At 33.6% G+C, this 18,860-nt stretch overlaps 1 protein-coding gene across 5 annotated transcripts in view; it reads left to right on the forward strand.

Annotated features, from left to right (window-relative positions):
* The window catches only part of Rcd6 (Reduction in Cnn dots 6), a 64,869-nt gene that overhangs the window by 16,222 nt on the left and 29,787 nt on the right, over window positions 1-18,860 (forward strand). For all 5 annotated transcript variants that reach the window (XM_075363155.1, XM_075363154.1, XM_075363158.1 and 2 more), the window contains 2 exons: window positions 10,866-10,920; window positions 18,198-18,286. In XM_075363155.1, the coding sequence (XP_075219270.1) occupies window positions 10,866-10,920; window positions 18,198-18,286 (144 nt within the window). The remainder of the gene's footprint in view (window positions 1-10,865; window positions 10,921-18,197; window positions 18,287-18,860) is intronic.

Raw genomic sequence — 18,860 nt, forward strand, 5'->3', positions numbered from 1 at the left:
AGAGCTACTACACATCTATGTTTTTACGCTTTATAAACCCTTTGACGTGTAATTTGAATGTAGATTAGGTAGAAAACAGGCGGATAACATTACAAAAAAAAGAATAATTAAAAAACAGTCAGGAGAACTTTCTACTTTATGTAGAAAGGTAACAATCGATGGAGAACTTGAGACGATGAGAATTATATTTGAAGTGAAGCTAGATGAACGCAGAAAGTAGATAAAAAAATTATAGAGATATGGAAGTAAAAATTGTTTATAGGTAGAAAAATTAAATTAATAGAAAATTCAAGTAGCAAAGAAAAACCGGTCGAGTGAAAAGTGTAGTGACGAAGAAAACAAAACATTACAGGAAACACATATAGTGTCAAAAAAATGTATACACACTTTGAACTGTCATAAAAGATTTATTTTCCTATCTACAAGATTAAATTTCTGGGAAAAGTAAGGCTAGAGTCCAATTGAAAAATAAGTGTACTTTCTGGTCAGACTGAATGTTTCAAATGGTGGTTAAAGTAAATGTTCAAAATGGTGGCCTTCAGCATCGATACATTTCTGACTACGAGTCGCGACTGATTCAGTACCAAAGTGTCCAATGGGATTTCTGCACACATCGCTTGAATCTCATCCCAAAGTGTTCCAGGTTACGTGGTTTACGATGGTAACTTCATATTTTACGGTGCCACATAACAAAAAATCGAGCGGCGTAAGTTCTGGAGAGCGTAAAGGAAATTCGATTGGTCACCTGTGTCCTATCCACTGGCCTGGTACATTTTGACTCAGGTATTCTCGCACATTCCTATAATAGTGCGGCGGGGTGCCATCTTGTTGGTGATAAAACCTGTCATTACTGTACACTGCACGACTGGAAGGGAGAATGAAATCAGCACGCATTGTTAGGTACTTTCTCCAGTTACATTAACTTCAAAACGGAAAGGTCCAATGAGTCCCGTAGGAGGCAAACCGCACCATACATTCACACCAGACAAATTTATAGCCTTTTCAACAATAATGTGGGGATTATCTTCAGTCCAGTACGCACATCCTGACTCCATAGGGGAAGACATTCTCCATGTGACGGTTTCGGTCGCCACGCCACCCCCTCCGTACCTAGCCCTTATGGGCTTTACCGGAGGTCAGCTTCAGTACCTCGGCAACGATATCTTTCAGTTAAGTCTCACCCAGGATGCCACCGACGCGAATGCCACAAGCGATATTTCCATCGGGGTACTACTGATTAACATCAACTTCAAACAAAACACATCTAGCCAAGTCTCAAACAAGAATGAATGACTTTCTAAGAACGAAGGAACTGAACTCTACCTACCCGAAAGGTAAAAATGAGTTCGATGAATCATAAAACGTAACACAAAACACTTACAAAACATAACCAACGAAAAAATCCATAACCAAACAGAAACAAAAACAGCAACAAAATAACAATAAAACCAAGCATAAACACAAAGAAGAAAAGTCCAAGAGAACATCACACCCCTTCAGCGATCCTTTCTTTAATGTGCAATAAAACCAAATATGCGATCACCTATTCCGTCCGGCTTTTCCAATTAACACGGAGATCAAGTTTCAACCCGATAATATCAAGCCGACAAATGATTTCCGTGCGCATTAAGTTATACCTACCACATTCATATATCACATGATAAGCAAAATCAAACAATCCGCATTGCGGACACATAGTCCGCAAGGCCAAATTTCTGTAGTCTGTCCAGAAAAGCGCCATGTCCTGAAAGAAATTGCGTCACATACTTGTTCGGGTGTACCCAACAGGCGTCCCGCAAACCAACGACGTTAGGGAAAAGATCATGCGTATAACGCCCACATTCTGTCTCATTCCATCTGGTCTGCCGCACAGCGACACCATGCTCTTCTATCTTTATTTTCTCCAAAGTCCTGAGCAGTTAGTACTTTCATTGACTGATTTAATACCTTAACCTGACGTCTTAGCACATAATGCTGTTACCTCTCAGGCGCAATCAAGTCTATCGGATTCACGCCTGCGATTACCAACATCGCCTCCCGTGAAATTGTACGATAACCACCCGTTACCGTTAGCAATATAAGGCCCGTAACAAAATATCCCGATAGCTTTTAAATTTTAGCTTTTCCGTCTAAACAGGCGCCGAATGTAGCATAATTGCCTCGTAGTCTTAAAATGAAGACCCGAATCAGGATTGACCCCACGTCAAATTCCGAAGAAGGCATTATAGGCCTTTCCCGCGACGTATTGAAAGTGCTTCTTAAACTGCAATTTCTCATCAAGAAACACCCCGAGGTACTTCTAAACCTGAACATATCTAATACGTTGGCCTGACATCGATACGCGAACTCGTCGCCTCACAATCAAAACGGCCTTTGAAGAGCATCATCGTAGTCTTCTCCGGGCTAAACGTTATCTTATATTGATGACCCCATAGCTCAAGTATCCTGTAAAACACACAATTATGCCTATTGACAATTCCATTAAGTTTGAATTGTGCTTCACTCTACCAAAAAATGTTACTCATAAATCCCGGTTCATGTGTAAACATCCCCTGAACCCATCCACAAAATTGTACCCTGCGATCTAGGTCGTCGTCACTTAGCTGTTGCAGCAGCCTTGGAATGTACACACGCAATTTGCTTTCTTCAGAATTGGTCGCACACTACTAGAACTTACACCACACCTACGTGACTCTTACCTTCAAGTGGTGAACTCTTAAACAGTTCCAGCACCACACGTGAGGATTCATCAATTGTAGGCGTGCGAGGTCGCCCTGATCGGCCTTTCTGCACATTACACAAAAAACTAGTCGTGACTCGTAATCAGAAATGCGTCGACGCTGAAGGCCACCATTTCGAACATTTTCTTTAACCACCATCTGGAACATTCAGTTTGTCCAGAAAGTACACTTATCATTTAAATTGGACTCTAGCCTTACTTTTCCCAGAAATTTAACCTTGTAGGTTGCAAAATAAATTTTGTATGACAGTTCAAATTGTATATACATTTTTTTACGCATGCTCTATATACGTATGAAAAAGAAAAAAAATATTCAGGGAAATGAAATCAAAATGTAATGTCAGAGGTCCAGGTGAAAGATCGTGTGGATTGAAGGAGAAAAGAGAATGTTAACAAGTGTCAGGGGTACGCAGAAGGAGAGGACGAATATTTAAGTGTTAGAGAAGAAAAAAGGTCGATGATAACTTCAGAGAAGACTCCTTATTATAATATGAATTCGACAGAGCACAATGATTTAAATGAGGATAAAGGGCAGGATCTAATACGCGTAATATACTGTATTTATTGCTATTCTATACCGGAGCAGTAGAATCGAATGAACTGTTTATATTTTTATTTAAAATGTATGATCAGCATCGCTCTCATATTTTAATAGAAGCATTATTATCATTTTGATGAAAATAAAAGAAACAAAATATTGTTCTTGCTTCCTTTCTATCGAAGGAAGTACGAGCGTAAGTATGGGAACTAACACGTTATAATTTTAAGCTCTCAAATCAATTAAAATAATTTCAAAAGAATGGTACACGAGGCGGATCGTGAACTAGGAAAAATCTATTTGGACAATAAAAGCAATTTTAACTGTCATATTAATTTTAGAAGGCGGTCGAAGGATACAAAAGTAAACATAACGAACATTACAAAGATAATATATTAAAGGTGTTATTTAACGAAATTTTTAAATCTTGAAAAGAAAAATTTATGAGGAACGGAAAATATATTTTTAAATTTTAAGAAGACTAGATTTATATATTGATAAATAAGAGCCATTCGTAATTTTTTTCGGTCGGTTAGCTGAAATAAGAGTAGAAAATGAGGAAATACAAGTTTTAAAACGGAAGGGAGTGAGACAAGGATTTACTATCTTTTAATTTTTAGTTTGTTCGTGGAAGAAACAATAATAGAACCGAAAGAATAGTTTGACAGCAGAATAATAGTCAGGGGACAAAAAATTAACATTTCAGATAGAATTCGGAATGAATAAGAAGTAATGTACGGTGCGGATTCATTATCGGAGATGATCTAGTCCGAAAGCGAACAACAATAAAAGAAAGAATACGAACAGCGCACAGGGCCAAACGGGCTGTAGCCCGGGAGCGCAAGCCTTTTGGGGGCGGCAATTTTTATTGGTGTTATATTTTTTTTATTAGTTATTTTTGCTCAAAATCTTTTCATGACAAAAATAACCTGTTCTAAATGAAAATATTATATGTATGCATATCTTTGTTTTAGAGTTTGGTAATTAATATGTGTGTTCTTAGAATTTCTTCAGTCACTTATACTAGTATCAGTGAAATACTTTCGGTTTTGATTCGGTTCACGCCAGTTTTCTATCAAGTGCCAGGCATACTACTGCATCGTCAGCAGCGTCGTCGGATCTTTTCGACCCCTCTCTTTTCCTGTTTAGCCTCCGGTAACTACCGTTTAGATAATTCTTCAGAGGATGAATGAGGATGATATGTATGAGTGTTGTTTTGTACATTCTCAGTTCGATCATTCCTGAGATGTGTGGTTAATTGAAACCCAACCACCAAAGAACACCGGTATCCACGATCTAGTATTCAAATCCGTGTAAAAATAACTGGCTTTACTAGGACTTGAACGCTGTAAATCTCGACTTTCCAAATCAGCTGATTTGGGAAGACGCGTTAACCACTAGACCAACCCGATGGGTTCGGATCTTTTCGACCGGCTTCGTGAAATGTCACGGTCGTTAAAAACATCTCGCTACTGTCGCAAAAGACATCACAATCTTACCGTATTTTTGTGTTGTGTTCATTTCAATACAAGTTTCAATATAGGTGAAACGTCTGTTTCTTGAGGTTGTCTGTGATTTAACTTATTCTTCTAGTCTGCTATTTTTCAGTTTCGGCGTAGTATTAATGGTTCATTATATTTTTAATTTCTACAGTAACCGGTAAGGCAATCTTTACTTCGTAGCGTTAATTTTAAAAATATTTTTTTATTGTGTAGCAGGGCTAACCGTGGAATACAAACGATGAAGGTTATCTGGCTTCGCCAATCGTAAATTAAAGAAAGAGAAAGAAGCGATGCAGAAAACTTTTCTGAAAAAATGCCTACATTAAGAAATTTCTTTAAAAATGGCGAAACACTATCTATGGAAATTACACAGCATGAGCAATACGAAAAAGGAAAAGAAGAAAACCAACCACAGTATGATAATAATTCCCGACAATCAAATGAGAAAGAAAAAGAATATACTCAAACACAACAACAAGAGGAGCAGGAGCAACAAAACCTGCAATAACCACTGCCAGAAGATCAGGAAAGAGAATATGTAGATGAAGATGAAGTAAATAATATGTTGAGTGCTAATTATGATGATACTGTATTATGGGGAAGATTAAGCGAAGATAAAATTATAGATATAATAAAGAACATATCTAACGTAGTTATAGGTATTCAAAAACTGGACTTTACTGCATCTAAAGTGGTCTACAAACCACAGAGCAGGTATGCTACGAAAACGATATTTTATAGACATTTACCAAGTGGAAAACAACAAAAAAGAAAGTGGCTTTTTTATACTCAAATTCTTCAGGAAAAGTTTATTGTATCCCTTGCAAACTATTTTTGGTAGTGCGAATAAACCATTTAGTACAGGTTTCAACGATTGGAAACACGGTGAAAAAATTTCAGACCGTGAAAATTCCACTCTGTATAAAGAAAACACCCGTATACTTGTTAACCGATCTACTGAAAAATGTGAATATTTAAAGAATTATTCAATTATATAAATGGAAAAAATACTAATTACTGGAAAAATATTTTAGAACGGATTGTTGAAGTAATCAAATTTTTAAAGTCAAGGGGTTTGGCTTTTAGGGGAGAGAATCAAATTATTGGTGATGAACACAATGGAAATTATTTAGGATGCATAGAACTTTTAGCAAAATTTGACCCCATCTTACAACAATATATATTTAACTTTGTAAATAAAGTTACTGGGCATGTCTCTTATTTATCTGCAGATATTTGCGATGAATTCGTCAAAATATTCGGTAGTAATGTCAGAAGTTTTATTATCTCTGAATTAAAAGAAGCAAAGTATTACTCCATTATAGTAGATTCGACGCCCGATATTTCCCATATGGATCAATTAACTATTGTCGTTAGATATGTCAATAAAAATGGAACACCTGTTGAAAGGTTTTTAAAATTTTTAGAAAATACTGGCCATAAGAGCGCAGAAATGGAATATTGTATTTTAAAGCTATTATCTGATTTAGATATTAATTTGGAAGATTGTAGAGAACAATCTTACGATAACGCCTGTAATATGTCGGGGATAAACAGCGGCCTCCAAACACGCATTAAATATAAAAACAATTTTGCCGTTTACGTGCCCAGTGCAGCACATTCTTTAAATTTAATTGGAGAATCGACGGCGAAATGCTGCGTTAAAGCAACTTCATTCTTTTTATTTCTACAAAATCTATACAATTTCTTTCCCGCGTCAACATCAAGCTTCTGCAGAAAAATACGCTTTTCGTACATATACGGTTCTTTATAAAAATTTGTACAGTCGAAACGAAACACAAAATCATTTAACCTTTAGAGATCTGAAGGTATAAAATTGTCCGGGTGTGATGAGTACAAACGAATACGCAAAAGAAAAAAACAGCACGGCGAAAATATGTTGGAAGAAGTTAAATTTGATGCCAACAACGAATTCCGCATAAATACATATTATGCTATTATTGATAAACTTCTATCAGAAGTACAAAAGAGAAAATTTGCCTATGATGCCATTTAATCAAAATTTGAGTTTCTGGTCAATTAAACAAATCTAAATGAAGACACAATTAGAAAGAATGCTGAAAAGTTGTGCGAAACGTATATGAACGATTTAGAAAATAATTTTATTGAAAAATGCCTTCATTTTAAACACGAATACTCGTATTTATTGGAAAATAATGAAAAAAATATCTACTGCGAAACTTAGTTTAAGAACAATAATTGACTCGAAAGTTAAGTCTACATTTCGTAAAGTGGCCCCCGCACTGCGCATTTTTCTAAAGTATTGCCACTACAAATTGCAGCGGCGAAAGATCTTTTTCAGCAGTGAAAAGGATAAAAGATTATTTACGGTCTTCTTTCGAACAGAGCAAATTAAATGATTTGAGCATTTTATCCATAGAAAGTGACTTAATAATTTAAATTCGTGTGATATTATTAATCAATTTGTAAAAGAAAAAGCTAGGAAAATAAATATATAAGTTACTTTTGTTTTTCGTTTACTATAAAGTTTGTTTTTGTTCGTAAAATTTTTTTTAATTTTATGTTTTTGCTTAGTGTAATGGTAATAAATTGAATTTTTCTAGTTCTGAAACATTTGTATAATTTTGCCGGTCACCACACTCCCGCTAGCTATCCTATGTATTTTCTTATGAAGAGGGACGCATTATTTTTAGTAGCTCACGGGCGCCGAATATCTTAGGAGGCCCTGAATACGAAATAAACATATTAATATATGAGGCCGTGGTTATTTCAAAATGAATGATTTGCTTTTTATTTAGGAAATAAAATAACAATGATGCATCGGATTCTTACCAGTCAGGAGAGTTTTAATGCGGAAAAGAAATCCGCTAGACTCGAACATAGATTCCAGAATTAGAAAAAAATTCTTAAAAATATTTTTATGGAGTTCTTAGCTTTATGGTGACGAAACATGGACGATCGAAAAGTTATAAAAACAAAGTACAGAGATTTTTAAAGAGATGTTATAGGTGAATGTTTAAAATTAATCAAAGTAGTGATGTAAATTCGGCTAAAGTAAGGTCGATCCGATTATAAGGTAAAAATAATAAGGATCGAGATAAAAACGTACAAAACCGGTGACCGAAGATATAAAAATTCAAGAAGTATGTCGAGGCTAAGAGATAGGCACCGAATAGAAAAGAATGGAGAAATAAATCGAACGTTTGAACGACAGAGATAAAAGAAATTATTTTATTACTCGTTTATATTGATTTTTTTAAACGATGGACTCAAATATTTCTGATCACATCAACTTTTACTGTATTTTAGTTACTTAAATCACATTTATACAAAATGTTTTTCCGCATCAGCAAATTAAAAAATATAAACAATAATAATAATAATAGATCGGATAAAAAATAGTTTGATGATTACGAACAATAAATATTACAAGAAGATAAACACTAAATGGAAAACAAGACGAGGGGAAAGAGAGGTGAATCGGTACGCAACGCGGATGACAATGACGAGAATTATTTTATTTTACGGTGATGCTCGGGTAACGTAGATTGTTCAGAGAAACACGGGATAAGGAAACACTAACAGTTGTTCCCGGCGACTACTAAAAACGGTGTTGTTAGTATTGAAATTACTATTACTATAGTAAGTATTATATTATAAAAGTCATTGTTCCGCTTTATCGTCACTATCTTTCGCGCCTTTTTCATTCGGTATTGACGAGCCGACTTATAAAAACAACAATATCTGAAATTAATGATCATTTTATCTGTTATCTTACATATATATATATATTTATATATATATATATATAAAGAAAAAACTTCGAACGTTCGTATAAACGATCTAGGATATCGACAAAAACAAAAAAATTCGTCGAATAAAAATATTACCTAAATTTATTTATATTTAAATCGATTCGATATGTTCCGATAAAGAACATATATATATATATAAATTAATGTTTGTTTATTTGTCCCATATATGTTCCTATATCGTCATCCGATTGCGATGAAACTTTGATGAGTTGTGCGCACGCCCGCGAAGGTTTCTGGTTTAGTTTGGATCCGCTAGGTGGTGCTAGGATCGAGATATTGCGAAAAATTGTATTTACGGTCCGATTGGGCTCATATTCAGAATATGTGTTACTTACATGGAAAGAAATACCTCTGCAAAAAATGGATCCGCTAAATGGCGCTGGGGTTGAGATATTTGGAAAAATTACATTTATGGTCCGATTTGGTTCGTACTCAGAATATATATTAGTTACGTGAAAAGAAAATTTTTTACAAAAATTATACCCGCTAGGTGGCGCCGGTGTCAAGATATTTACGAAAAAACAAACAAATATACAAACAGACTTTCTTCTTTTATATATATATATATATATATATATATATATATATATATATATATATATATAAGGCAATGTTCGTATGTGTGTCCGCTATACACTAAAAAACTACTGGACCGATTTACGCGCGGGGAGAAAGGGAAAAAGAAAAAAGGGAAATAGGGAGAAAGGGAAAAATTGGAAAAAGAAAAAGAAAAGGGGATAAAGTGAAAGGGTAAATTTTGTGAAGTTCCTTAATGTTCAGTTTTTTTATGTTTTATCTAACTTTCGATTTTGTTCATTTAATGTATAAACATATACTCAAATCTAGCAATAGCGAAGCATTGCCGGGTCTGCTAGATTTAAAAAAACGATAATTTTAATTTTACTTTTTTATAACTGTTAATCGATATCCAATAATCTAAATCCAAATTAAGAAGTTTTATCATCGTTTTACATTTGGGTATTAAATGTTATGTGACTTACGCGAAGAATAAATAGACTAAAAATTATATTTATTCTGTTTTGAGATTTTAGATTTAACATTTTTATTGAAGTCGTACCGATTCGCTTGACGACTTTATCGGAACATATCGAATCGATTTAAATATAAATAAATTTAGGTAATATTTTTATTCGACGAATTTTTTTGTTTTTGTCGATATCCTAGATCGTTTATACGAACGTTCGAAGTTTTTTCTTTGTATAAATAATGCTACCGTCTTGCATCGGTTAATAATTACAAGCGAAAAATGAGATGCGTTTGAGTTTTCGTGCACAAAATACCTGATTGACGGCGTTTATATCTATTTTTCAGTTCGTTCGTCGAATTCCAGGATTACAATAAATTAAAAAAGAAAAAAAACGCTTTATTAATATATCTTTGAAATTTATAAACCGTTTAATTAAAAACTAAACTGAGAACGTGTCTTCTATATTTAACGAAAGAAAGCAGGATACGCGTTCTCGACGTGTCGGTGTCTGTTCGGCAATCATTTTAAACAATGAGGCTCGAGTAGTTCACGGTGTCGCATGAATAACAGTTGTTTAAATCCGAAGCCAAGTAGGAAGCCGAGCGATAGCGAATCAGCAGTCGAGTTTGAAATTCTTGTCATTCTAACAAAAAGGTAGTTAGTTCAGTACTCTGTGATACAGAGGGTGCTCTTTACAATAAAAATATCGGGACTGTATACCCGCTCACCCTAACTAATCGTTTATCATTTTAACGACGGATGTTTCTATCTTTAAAATATATAATCAAAATGTACACGCAACATTTTGTTTTTTTAACTCTACAGACCATTCCGGCCAGCCAGCCTTAATTTCTTTCTTTTAATTTTTAGTGCTCCGATTCCTTAACAAGTTTGATTTTTGAGTAAGCTGAAGAAACTTATTTATTCTTTAAGCAATTATATTACGGTAGCCATAACAATTATTTTTAAAACAAGAATATTGGTGTCAGTTATAAACAGTCGAAAATTCACCCTAAAAAAAAAATCAGTTTTCCTCATCTTAAATCTTTGCTGTTAGTCGATACATATCATTTTATATATATTTTTACATAATATATGAATACTATGTATATATTTTAAACAAATTTGGTTGTGTTCATATAACTTTTCTTTCAAATAATTCTCATTAACAAAGAAAAAAGTAATAAAAAATAAGTAGACTGAAAAATAATCCTTCCTAGTTTTAAAGTTCTTATTATATATTTATTATGTTTCAATTTTAGATGAATCGATTAATACATGAATTTAATTTATTTTTCAGATCGCGTACATAATAGCATTCTCAATGGAAATGTGGTGGATATTGCAGTCAGAAGGTAATGTCTTAAGTTGTGTGTGGTATACTTGTTTTTTGAAAGTTTTTTTCTCTTCCTTAAAAATAAATAACGTAATCCTTTTGTTTTACAGCTGATAACAACGAATAAGTAGTAAAAAATTTATTGTTAAGAATAGTTTTTTATCGTTTTTCTAAACATAGCCCTTCAAAAGTTGAAACTGTTTTCAAAAAGTAAATTTCGACCGGTTATCGCTTTAAAATAAAAATTTGTTCACTTTATCGCAATCATGGTACCGGGTACGTTCATGGTCTTGAAAAATCTTATGATTCGTTATAAAAGAATTATCAGTCGGGAATTATTAAGTTAATCTCATCATACCCGCTTTTGACATCAAATCGTTTCGCGCATCGTTCCTGTCGATTCAGATCGTGAGGATGAAATAACAGTTATGTAAAACAAAAAAACTGTTATAGGCAAATTATATTCTTTAAGATCTCGTATTAAGTATCCTTGCGGTTGTGTTTATTCCGTTACGAAAAAATCAAACCCTTTTAACAGTACATTAAATCATAACTGCAAAACATTTTCCGTAAGATTTCTTTCATGCGAATAGTAAAGCCAGTTATTAAAGTATAAATAGGTAACTGATTTTACTAAATAAGTTTCAATAAAGCTAAGTAAACATCGTTCTAAAGGAAATAAAAATGATCGTCATTCGTGTCGGTATGTGTATACGAAGAAGGAAGTAACGATCTTATTTTACGTTTTAGCCCATTATAACATGTAAAGCTGTATGGCGAAGAGGAATTACAATAACAGTAAATAAAAGAATAATATAATAATTATAAAATTATAAGCAGTTAAGTACATAGGTTCGATTTACCTTTACTACATTTTTCCGTTGTCACCTAAAGGAATTGTGTCGGACGGTTTAGAAAAGGCACTGCGGTTTTATCTGACAACGGGTCGGATCGTTCCTTTATTCACGACGATAATCTACCGTGCTATTTTGCGATAAAAATCCCTCTTGATATAGACGGTATGGAAAATTCATGCGTAAAACATGCTTTGGTATAAATAAATAAACGCATTCACACGTTAAGTTTTTAATAATTGAACTGAAAGGTTTTTTATCTACACAGGTTAAAGATATAAAAATTGCATAATAATTTTAGAACATCTGCGAGAAATTAAGTTCCTGGAAGTATACTAACTTTAGGCAAAGATATTAGTTTACAATCAGGTAGATGCATGAAATATTTACTAAAGTTGCTGCAGATGACTGCTTCATATAAAACTGGAAGAGAGCATAAACCTCACCAAGGATAGGTCGCTGTTGAACAAGTACTACAAAACTCACCTTTCTGTGCGCATAGAAAGAAGCCGATTCAAAAATGTATCATGTAATTCCAAATACTAAGTTATATAAATATGTAAGCGATTAAACGGTAATTTCATGATCAATGTGATTTTACTTGTATTTCGATCGACATATTTATTATCGAGAGATAGAAGAATAACGATCTTGTCTTACAGGCCGGAGAGAGTCTAATACAAATATAAAAAAGCGAAGTACTTTTGCTGGGGTTTACAGTGTGAAATAAATATAAATATTCAAAGAAAACAAGGAAAAACAATGTCGTTAGGAAATAAAATCTTCCTGCGAGAAAGCTGTGCTGAAATCAATCGAACCGGGAAAATTTAGATGAATATAAGATAAAATACCATTACAATGAAACTTGGTTATAACGAGAATCAGAAGACAATCAAATATGCTCGTTATATCCGAATGCTCGGTACTTCCGAGTTGGCACCTCGTAACCGTAAATTTTTACACCGTCATTATTTATTATAATAGAAAAAAATATACTATATACCTAAGAAGAAGCTGTTTTAAAATAAAATATCGATGTGTTTTGTATACTAACAAATACAATTGAGATGTAGTTCAATTTTTAAATGCTAAACGTTTTGCTTTTAACCAAAACTGTTAGCGTTCAATGAATTAGCAAAAAAAAAAAAAATGGTAATAAGTGAGCAGTAAAACTTACCAAAATTATCGAGGAAAGTAACAAATGAACACTACACAAAAATTTCTGTCACTTTTTTTGTACAAACTGTATTAAATCTAAAAAATCATTCTAATCTATTTTTTCTTCATTCTAACAAAATAAGTCAAAACTTAATTGAGCATACAAACTAATTAGTCTTAAAATAATCTTATACCTGTAATCATCAAAACAATTTTGTAATTTTTTCAAATACTTCATCATATACTTATTAGTCTCACTAAACTCCGTTAATTTTTTAAAACATTCTTTAGCGTCAATCACTGATACGACTGGGAGAGTAGTAGATTCATATTTGTTTTCAGTTTCAACTTCGCTATCACCTGTACGACTATGAGTTACCTCAGTAATAATGTCATCAGTCGGAATTTTTGTAGTATGTACGTCGTCGTCGGCTGTTGCGTAGTCATCTATTGAGTAGTCTTGAAAGGCTGATGTTTTTGTCGAGTTAAGAATTTGAATCCACTCTGAGAGTGGTATATCGTTTTCATCATGGTAATCTTCCGTCGAAATATAGCGTGCCATATTTTACTGTACTGTATTTGGCTATCGGGTATCCGATCGATCACTTTAACCCACTACTGTTTGTTTAACTGATTCTATGGTACAGTACTGTATTTTTAAACTGAAAATTATGACTACTGAATTTATCAGTGGGGGTAGGACAGGTAAAGTTTATCTTTAACCATGCCCCTCTTTCAGACTTTCATTTAAATCGTTTAAAATGTGCTATAGAGTTCGATGAACCTGTTTAGGCGGTTTTGACGGAGCATTGTTTGGCTCCAGTCTTTCCTGGAATTTTTCATACTGAAAAACCCCTGTAATTAAAATAACTACCAGCCTTTGTAATACCGCAATGGAACTTGTACTGTACGTACTGTACAACGTCCTGTTACAAACCTTTTGTTCACCCTTCAGAACTGACCTGAACAAGCCTAAGATAAAATGTCATAATCTTTACGTATAAATCGTAAATTTATATTTCCTAAATGAAGAAATGGAATTTACCTTGTGTTGAGATTATTTGGTAATTATTTAACTTTTTTTGAATTACAGTATTTTAAAAAATGACAATGCTTGTAATAACCAAGTTTATGATTATGATACCTCGCTAAAAGCAAGTTAATTTATAATTAATTAGATATAAAAAGCAAACAAATCCCCGAATATAGCTCGTTACAATTAAGTTCTCGTTACAAACGACCTAGTTATTCGCGGGTTCCACTGTAGTTAAAAAAAATTATTCTAGACTTAAAAATAGCAATAAAATTTATTAAATAAGTTTGTTTTTATAAGGGCTACCTCAAAATTAACAACCTTCGGGATTTCTGTAGTGGAAATCGACAGATTAAGCGATTCATGATAGACCGTTAACTGGTATCGTTTACTGTTATTTTTCTCTTTCCACGCCTTTTCGTGGTTGATTACATGTCGTTTATAACGTCTTAAAATTATTAATGAATTTCAATCGATGTCATCGCCGACTAAAATATTCGAGCACCAATAGGTGTGTAGGTTTTTGGATTTTCAAATTGTGATTCCGGCCTGTTATTGTGTGCGATTTTAATCCAATGAACAAAAGAAATTATGAAAATGGTGTAAAGATTTTCGGTAAAGTAAAACGAAGGTGCTAGATGAAGAGTGCTTCGGGTGCCCCTCGATTGAATCCGATGTATCGAAGAAACGAAGAAACGCGTTTCTTCGATGTATCGAAGAAACGCTTTATGATACGATCATAAAAAATCGTTGGGCACCGTCTCAAATCTGGAATTCATTTTTCCAGATGTTTCTAGAAAAGGTAAAATCGTCTGCCAAAGTTTAGGCAAATACAAGAATTGAATGAGTCATCTACTGCAAATTTCAACGGAAGACATGAACCGACGCGAACAGGTTCTAAATTTACTGAATTTTTTACGCGCTACACGGAAGATGAAGAATTTCTCGATTATATTATTAAATGCGATGAAAGTTGTTGTACAACGATTTAGAGACAAAACATCGTTCACTTAAGTATATCGTACTTCATCATCCAATAAAAAAACACGAAAGTGTAAGCAAAATATTACTGTGTGGGAATCGATAGTCTTTGTCTTTTGGGATCGATTCACTGCCCTGTCGATCGACTTTGTATCATAAGAAAAACAAATCCTGTACGGATCTGGTTTGAAGCAAAGTTGAAATCGACCCACGCTATCAGAAATGGGCAACAGAAGCAGTTGACAATGGGCGTTGTGATGTACAATATCGCGCATCCATATTCTCCAGCGTTGTTTGCAGGGAGGAAAATTCGAGTAGCATCTTTTAGCTTACAGTCCTCCTGTTACTCCGAATGAATAACTATTCAATAATCTGAAGGAAAGTTTTGATGGTAAGCGATGATGAGCTGAAAGATGGTGTCACACGGTTGTTTGATGGACGGGGGGTAATACAGTAAGATTAGGATATTTTAAAACTTGCACTTCCTTGCGACACATGCCTCGACGTTGGTCGCAATTATTTAAAGAAATAATGAGCATTTTTAATAACTTGGGAGCTAGGGCCTCGGTCCTTGGCTTAAAACCTTCCCTGGAATAACACAAATGTATCCTGCAAATTTGAAAGCAATCGGTCGGATGGTTCTCGCGTGATGCGCGATCAGACAAACTGTATATATACTGAAAATTTCTCTATTGAACAGTTTCTTAGGAGCGGCTCTCCATAAGAAAGAAGCATGAGAATTTACCGGCTTGCCACCTAGCGGCCTGAATGATAAATGCAGTAAGATCAGTAACCTGAGCCTGAGTGATAAGTGCGTAACGGTTTATTTATTATTTACAAGTTTTAATAAATAGTTTTTCACCTTAATATAGCCTATGACACTCCGGATAACATAATGAAGCTACTGTTAAAATTTGGTAGCGATTAGTTTAGCGGTTTTTGAGATTTTTTCTAACAAACAAACGTTTCCTGTTATTATATAAGAGAGATTTGTAACTAATTAAACTCGTACCGACTTTGTACTTCATCTTATTATTATATTAGCCAGTGCTTTCGCAGTGATCGCTTCATCGGGCGATAGTCAGTAATATATAATTATCAGATTCGCTTACGTTACGTTTCGGTCACGAGAACGATTCGCTTTCAATGTGACTAAACTTTTGAAAAAGATGACTATTAACTTTTGAAAAATTACATTGTTTTATGTATTTCATATTATCGTCTGATCTCATACGATGAATGAGTGAACACTGCAAATATGTTAGCGAGAAGCATAATAAAATGCGAGTATCGGTTAAAAAGTGAGTACAAGTTTTGATTCTGCTGATCAGATGAAATTAGAATAAATACAAACGTTAAAAATTCGTTCTGAAAAAAGTAGTAAAACTAAAAAATTCAATGATTACATTATCATGAAAAACCTTTTAAAATCTTTTTTTAAGTTTTTAAATCTGAACGAGATTTTTTTTGTTTTTGTTTTATAGCAAAACACAAAAAGTTAGTTATATAAGAAAGACACTGCCCGCACGTAAAAATTTCTATTTTAGATTTCTCTTTTCAAGAGCGAAAGTTTTATTAATAGTTATAATCACATAAGTAAAAAAGTCGATACACTTCATTACTATTAGATTTATACAAACCTTCAATTTAATAACACGTTTTAAATATTTATTTTATTAAAACAGTAGAAATTTCTCATTCGGAATCAGTCAGAAAGAAAACGACCACGGTAAAGATTTTCAACGATAGATCGAATAGGGTACGGTAAAGATGACCGGTTTTTTATTCTTTTTCCTTGCGGCCCTTAAAAAGTTGGCGTTTATAAGAAAACAGAGAAAATATAAAGTATTGTTCGAACAAGAATTTACGTAGAATAATTGAGTAATACAATGATATATAGAACAAATAAGTATTGAACGACTGGCTTTCAGATTAATAGAATTTGTTCTAACAAAAGAAAAAGAATTCGGCTTTCAGCTCCTTCTTCCGTGTCCGATAGTAGTGCTGTTAAAGTTACCCGTCTTGAAAAGATTAGAAAACCCCTTAAGTATGTAATTTAATAATATATATATTCGATTCAAGTCGCGTTGATTTTTCGTCATTATTGTTTTTGTAAATTTCATATCGTTCAAGGGTATCAATATTTTGAATTTTATACGCTGTATGTGAAATTTATGTGTTACAGTCGACGTCTTTGTACGTGTTTCCTGTTTCTTCAAGGTGTCGCCTAAGTTTGACTCTGACGTCGAGTGTAGTGCTGGTACGGATTCCTCGTTTCCGCTGATGAACGTGCGTCTTCGAAAGAAAACGTTCTGTCTATCAGAAAACTATATCTAAAACGTTTTAAGTGTTACCACATATTTTCCTGTTTCTCGACGACAAAATATCAGTGTTTAGTAAAAGTATGTTTAAAAACACGGAACGTTACTCGGGATAAAATAAAATTCAGTAGACGTGAGATAGTTATACGCACAGCAAAATATAAACACAAATCAAAAGAAAAAAAAACAAAAAACAAAACACATTTACGGGCCCAAACAAAAAACGTTATAACAAAAGTATTCGTTATAAAATTAGTTTTTGCTTGAGGAATGATCCCATAATTTGATTCTGAATTCAGATTTTAATCGATTTGAACAAGCAAACGTATTAGAAAACCGATGCCCTACTATCGAACTTTTATTATTTTTTTTTCTTAGTTAAATTTCATAATAATATAGATTACATAAGAGAAAAGCATCCTTAATTTTGCTTCCTATAATTTTACACAAGCGGGTAAATAAAACAAAAAAAAAAAACAAGACAGAAGCTATGGCTGAAATTTAGAAATTACAAATTATCTTTTTTTCGAAATTCATCACGATATAAATTAAAATGTCCATTTCTATCCGAGTAGTGATCGATATTAGTAGTGTTTTGTCCGACTTTGTGCGTTTTATCGATCTGTAGCCCTTTATACCTTACATTGACGTGCCGATACCGAAACGCGTAGCATAAACCGATATTTTTCGATGCGGTGGCCCAATCCTGTTTATTTATTTCACCGTCAATCATTCTTCCCTATACCGCTTGAGGAATGATCCCGTAAAATTTCTTCGAAATCAATTTAGTCATTCGAAAATACATTGCATGAATGGAAACTTCTAATCGGCTTCGCCGCAAAAAGCGATACCTGGTACGGTGGATTGAGTTTGTAAATTTTTATATTCAAAATTCTGTTATAAGTTTACACCGTCGATTATAATCGATCGTTTTTGTTTTCTGTTGCAGAAAAATTGCCATCTTTAGCTCATATACTTTGTGCCGTATACCTTTTTACGTTTATCTGGTGTGGATTTTTGCTTCGGGGTCTTTCAATCGTAAGTATTTTAGAGGCTTTTATGAAACTTTGATTATGTTATCTGCTGGTGTGTCCCGGTGAATCTAGTTGTTATCTCTTTAAAATGAAATATATCCGGTTGAACACAGGCCTCGTTATCAAGAGACAAGGGAACGTGTCCCTACATCTCTTACCCTAATTTGCCCGATGAAAGAAATTATTACTGACGAATGTTTAATACCGTGTATTATATTATTCGATCGGTACCGACCTAAGACGTTTTGCTGACTTCTGTTATTAACGATAGATTGTTTGAAATTATTTAATAATAATATTCGAATGGATATTTCATACGCCTCTATGTCGGACTGATCGTTACTGTTTGTTACTGGAGTACGGCCTACAATTTATTTTTTGTTTTCTTTTAATATATTTTTATCTAGTAATCTGTAAGCTAAGTTAATACTGTGACGATAGCCCGTATTACGCCGTAATACATTTTTGAAGGTAACTGCTTCAATAACAAATAACGAGAGGCGTGGCTTAAGTTAAGGAAAAAATTGCTCCGTAATCGAGATCCGGTTGATATTACATCAGCACTCCGATGTTGCGAA

Source organism: Lycorma delicatula, chromosome 4, assembly GCF_047948215.1.
Source record: "Lycorma delicatula isolate Av1 chromosome 4, ASM4794821v1, whole genome shotgun sequence".
NCBI lineage: Eukaryota > Metazoa > Arthropoda > Insecta > Hemiptera > Fulgoridae > Lycorma > Lycorma delicatula.